Source organism: Pseudomyrmex gracilis, unplaced genomic scaffold (genome assembly GCF_002006095.1).
Source record: "Pseudomyrmex gracilis isolate BER0280 unplaced genomic scaffold, ASM200609v1 scaffold_0, whole genome shotgun sequence".
NCBI classification, from domain to species: Eukaryota; Metazoa; Arthropoda; class Insecta; order Hymenoptera; family Formicidae; genus Pseudomyrmex; species Pseudomyrmex gracilis.
In genome coordinates, this window is record NW_018020584.1 from 3,219,229 (window position 1) to 3,224,717 (window position 5,489).

The window sequence follows — 5,489 nt, forward strand, 5'->3', positions numbered from 1 at the left end:
TAAAAATCATTAAAAACAAACGTACTAATTAGAAGTTTATTTGACGAAGAAGATTGTTCGATGTGTCTTCGTGGATTTGCTCTTGGTATCGGCTGCGTCCCTGGAAATCGAGACAGCCGGTCATCCTGGTTGGCCGCCGGGTCGGCCGGACCCCGACGTCGACGTAGCCTGTGCGTGCACTTGCCGCGAGGGAAAGGTGGATGGCCGCGACCTTGATGCGCGTGGTTCTCGCGTGCCCGAACCTTCACGAAGTTCCACGAGAACGGACGAAGCAGGCGCGACCAGCCGACCACGACCGACGCCTGTACACGGTTGTTAAATTACCTCCTCGCGCTCTACCTCCGTCTTCTCTATCATCCGGACTTTTCCTTTAGCGTCCCTTTTAGCGTTCTATCCTCTTCTCTACACGTCGCGCGCGGCTCATCTTTTTCTTGGCTCTTCTTGGCGGCACTCACACGCGTGCACCATCCCGCTCACGTAGATGAGATCTCACGGAAGCTGGAATGACTATCGTAATACTTCGAGCCGTATCATCTCGCATCGCCGAAGATATTGTACAGGCTTGATAAATATTGCCGGATTTTGATAGGAATAAATTAAAATCGAGACCTCATATGACAGAGCAAAATCAAAATTTATAATGCAAAACAATTTTTACTGCTGCTATATTATAAATAAATAGATACGATACAGTAGTAAATTACAATAAAAATAAAAGAGCAAACTATGATACATGTATATCTGCCTATATAATGTCAATAAGAATTATGTGTAAGATATTTTTAATTTTTATAACGCTTACCAAAAAAAAAAAAAAAAATAGAAGGTAATTCGAAATCTGGTTATCTTTTTTGTCTATTTATAATGGTTCATCGAACAACTCGTGTTGAAACAAAAGATTTTTATTTCGCATCAGAAACCGAGTCCCTAAGTTTATTTGCGATACAGATTTAAGCCTACGGCACACAACGCTTTTCTTTTATATTGAATCACATACGAACATTACGACGATTTCGCAATTCTTGATTTCCAAATCACGATTGGTCAATTTTAGCGCTTTCACATAATCTAATACGAAAAAAAGCATCAGTATGCCGCAGGCTTTAATATATAGTGATGATTGATGAATCCGTACAATCTGCTCGTATGTATGATCGACGAGGATACTGTAAGCTTAAGAAAAGTGCCGTCTACACGTTACGAAGAACTAATCCTAGAACGTTGTATTTCCCGTCTAAGTTTGTTGGTTCTGCTCGTTCTCGAGCTAGTTCTATGACGGAACCGGTCTTTCGACTTAACTGACTAGTCATCCGAGGTAACACCAGTGTTTCTCAATGTACCATTTATAATACGCGAAATAAAGATATATATGTATATATATATACATATATCGCAGGAATATTTTGTGAATTCGAATTTTACGGCAAAATTTGCCACCTAGAACAACAATTGTAAGAATGTTAAAAACTGTACAATTCCTCAAAATTTCTCGAATTTTTAATCACAATATAAGAAACTTGCGGCGTTTACGCTTTGCATCTATCCACATATATATTTATACATATGTATAATTTGAAATGTTACATATATACATGTATTTTGTAGTACAGACTTATTTACATTTCGTTTTTCAAAACTGACACGTGAATGACAAATGTTTATGAGCAAATAACACAACACACATGCAAAATAGGCCAAGAAAATAAAATATCATACATATAGAAATAAAAAAATTATATTTCCTATTTTAATAACTTTTCTTTTTTCTTGATTTTACTTTTATAAATACTTTTTTTGTTATTTATAACATTCATTGTATTGCACGAATTAATTATATTACTCAACATAATATAATATAAATATGTAATAGTTATTTACTTTTCATCAAGTTTCGACGATGTGGACACGAGCGTGGAAATTTCTTGGATATGGCTCATTTCTCCTTTAATACGCTTTTCCGATCCTGAAACTTTCTCTTCGCTGCAATCCTTCGTACTATCGGATGTTTCTTCTGGTATTTCTTCTATAGAAAATGTTTTTTCTGTTTCCAAAATCATAATGTTTACATTACACATAATCTTATATACACAACATCAAACTAAATTCAGTAAACATGAACATCTTACCATCCATAATCTTGAGAATTTTTTCATGCTCTCCATCGCCTTTTTCATAAGTGAAACTATCCTCCATTTCCTCTTCACTTCCAACGTGCAGGTATGACATTGTACATATGAACGTTATGAAAAACAAAATTGTAGAGGTCCCAATACCGGCCGTTAAAATTGGCCAATTAAACATCCAATAACGTAGTCCCGATAAATGAGCATTAATCGTAAGAGTAGCTGAATAGAGCTCTATATCTTTTGATTGAATTTCGATATACATTTTCGTTACTGGTCGATTCTGAAAAAAAAAACACATAGAAGAATAATTTTATATTTGTCACACATCTCTCAAAAACGATATCTAAATTTATCTAAAATTCTATAGTAACAGCAGCACTGTTACACACACACACACACACACACACACATATACATACCTGATCCTCTTCAAAGTTATTGAATAATTCAAGAATAACATCTTGCTTTTCTTCAGTATTACCAAAAATCATCATTGGTGAATATATGAGAGTTGTAATGGTATGTAATAAAGTACTACGATAGTGCAACATAGCTGATCTACAGGAATGCTCCAGAATATTTCCACTACTGCTTTGCATTTTGGCACAAACCATAAACATACCTAAAAAACAAAACAAAATCTCTTATAGAGGATATGTTAACATATATATATTTCTTGTGAACGTACACATATGATTAAAACTTTACCGAGCTCTTTGTTTCTTGGAGATTCAGGCATTTCCAAATGTAAATTTACTTTGTATGGTTGTCCTACCATCAGAACCTGTTGTTTGTGAGTCAGCTTCACAACAGCACTTGGAAAGCTACAAATACCTTTTTGTTTCTCGCATGTTCTGAAAACAAAAAAAGAAATGTCAATAATATTAAAGGCAAAGAAAAGAAATATCTATTCAATTCAACAGTTGTGTAAATATGAATTATTATATCTTAGGAGATACTATTGTACTCTCTACATATTATTTTTCTTGTTATAGATGATATCTTGACCTTCGATCAACAATCCCTTTCCTTTGCTGACTTCTTCAACACTTTTGAATTGAATGATACAACACAACACCAAAATGAATCAACACATATAAAGTAGAAAAATAAAAGAACTCACGTGAATTGTAAGTGCACAGGGCGCACATGCGACATGCTAGGCATGTAGGTGTAATAAAAAGTTATATAAAGAAATATGGACAACCAAATTACAATAATAGCGATAGCAGCAATAACACCAATACGAAAAACTGTGTGTCTAGCCGACTGTACGCTTTCTTCAGTTGTTTTTCTTATGCTGAGCCACTTTGAAGCGATTTCGTGTAATAACCTCGAAACGATCATTTCTGCGCGATTATTTTCCGAAATCACACAACAAATTGTAATTAGTTTGAACGATCTCTGTTCCTTATTTATTAGTTGACTTTGTATAACAACAAAATAAATGTCAATCACTTCTGGCTAAATTCTTTCTTGTTCCATTATTTCACTTTTATTTCAAACGTACAGAATGTCGGTGGATTATCTGCGATGGATTATGATGCTGAGCTCAAGTGCTGTCGATGAGAGACTGAGAGACGTTCGAATATCGATGAATCATGTTTTCGACCTTACAAGGAGATAGCAAGTATCTCCGAAACTCTCGATATCAACAAAACGTTTTTGTGTCTTCGCGCTTTTCGTAAACATCGAGAGAAGGTTATACAAGTATAAGTTCAAGCATTCGAGATACGTTGATAATTCGTTGAGAAATCCTACAGAGGTCGAGACAGATCGAAACCTATCTTGAACTCGACCCTGCGAGTTGTCCTTTGAATAAGTGACGATCTCCACAGATGGCGACAGCATCTGAAATATCTACGTCAGCAATCGAACGCAGATTAGCGCGAAGATTTGTATTTTACTTAAGCGAAAACTCGAGATTTCTTAAAAAAATTATCCGCTATTATTCTTTATCTTATAATTAGTATTTTATAAATATGGATTTTCAAATCGACTGTATGTTATACAGTTTATAATTATATATAAACTATATGTATATATAAGGTGATATCCACACACACAGTTGTACAAATCAGAATACAGTATATCAAAATATTAACATCTTCTTCCTCGATTCTTATATTATTTATACTGAGTAATGTACTTTTATAAAAAGTTTTATTTCAAAAATTTTTAAATCTTATAAACTAATGTTTGAATTTCCTCCAGTACCCAAGGAGAACAAGAAGTCACAAATGACATCAAAACGATTAAATTCAAACTAATGTCAAACTGATAACAAATGACGAATTTCGCAACTTCTTGTTTCTCCTTGGGTATTGTGTAATGTTTTGAATTGAAGCAAGAACACGCAAGAGAAAGGAAAACGGATATATTGAAATGTAATTGCTTTATTGAGCCAAGGATATATAATTATGTTTAATTACGAATGTAGAAATCGCGTGCGAGAATTAAACAACATTATAATTTTATACAAAATGTATTTTATTAATCTATTCACTATACACCAAGTATCCTGTAGAAGGATATTAATATTTTCATGAGTCACACCATTGACACTTCCGATAATGTAGATTAATATAATTGAAAACACCGCTGAAAGAAATAAACATAATATCTTTTACTTATTTTTTTATGTTACAATTCACCCGGAAAAAAATTTATATATGGAAAAATTTTATATTTGCTTACGTATAACTATATAGAATCATATATGAGAGATCGTCTCAATATTATTACATAATTATATATGTAGTATATATATATATAGTATATATATGTAGTATACATACATGACACATAATATATATACACATTACATAAGTATTTAAAATCAGATATCGAATTTGTTCACGTAGCAGGATGTTTTATCACGGGCATAAAATAAACCTGAAGAGTTTTAAAATGTTACATTACCTATTATTGAACTTTATGATGAACTTTCGCACTCTGTAGTTCTACTTTGATTAATGTTATCGTTACTCTCTTTCTTCGTTGTGTCAGGCGAATAATTACGAAATAGACTCTCCTCCTCTCGGAAATAATCCCGTAGTTGATCTAACTTTTTGGAATGTTCTTCTGTAAATTGAAAAGTATCAACGTTTGTACACAACCTAAACAATAAATTCTAATAAAAATGTATTGTGTCTCTTACGTAGTTTTTAGAAATATTCAATTATGTAATACACATTATAGAACAAATCATACACATTAATATGTGCTATTTTTTTAAGTTATTCGTGTTTAAATATGTTGTCTTTTTATTCCATTAAAGTTAAATTAACTAATTGAACGATAGAAATTAACTTTGTAAAATACGCGCGAAAATTTATACTTAATTAATCAAACACAATATTT

General features: G+C 32.9%; 2 protein-coding genes across 4 annotated transcripts in view; both read right to left on the reverse strand.

Annotated features, from left to right (window-relative positions):
- Positions 1-663: 663 nt before the first annotated feature.
- On the reverse strand, positions 664-3,859 carry LOC109864077 (seipin). The gene is made up of 6 exons (XM_020444933.1): positions 3,250-3,859; positions 2,835-2,980; positions 2,546-2,748; positions 2,127-2,406; positions 1,879-2,041; positions 664-1,437 (listed from the first exon to the last, which is right to left on the reverse strand). Exons 1-6 carry the CDS (start codon positions 3,471-3,473, stop codon positions 1,419-1,421), a joined length of 1,035 nt encoding a protein of 344 aa, XP_020300522.1. The 5' UTR covers positions 3,474-3,859; the 3' UTR covers positions 664-1,418.
- Positions 3,860-4,558: 699 nt separating this feature from the next.
- Positions 4,559-5,489, reverse strand: part of LOC109856987 (alpha-tocopherol transfer protein-like) — a 6,181-nt gene continuing 5,250 nt past the window's right edge. For 2 of the 3 annotated variants that reach the window (XM_020432927.1, XM_020433018.1), the window contains exons 5-6: positions 5,049-5,210; positions 4,559-4,727 (exon numbers count right to left, since the gene is read on the reverse strand). In XM_020432927.1, coding sequence (XP_020288516.1) covers positions 5,062-5,210 — 149 coding nt within the window. In that variant the 3' untranslated portion in view covers positions 4,559-4,727; positions 5,049-5,061. The remainder of the gene's footprint in view (positions 4,728-5,048; positions 5,211-5,489) is intronic. The other variant, XM_020432834.1, reaches the window with a different exon arrangement.

Bases quoted from the DNA above. Each gene is read 5' to 3' on its own strand.
- LOC109864077 (XM_020444933.1), bottom strand. From the start codon at position 3,473: ATGATCGTTTCGAGGTTATTACACGAAATCGCTTCAAAGTGGCTCAGC. The intron at 2,981-3,249 runs GTGAGTTCTTTT...TTTTGTTTTCAG, and splicing joins CCTGTGCACTTACAATTCAC to AACATGCGAGAAACAAAAAG. The intron at 2,407-2,545 runs GTATGTATATGT...TTTTTTTTTCAG, and splicing joins ATAACTTTGAAGAGGATCAG to AATCGACCAGTAACGAAAAT.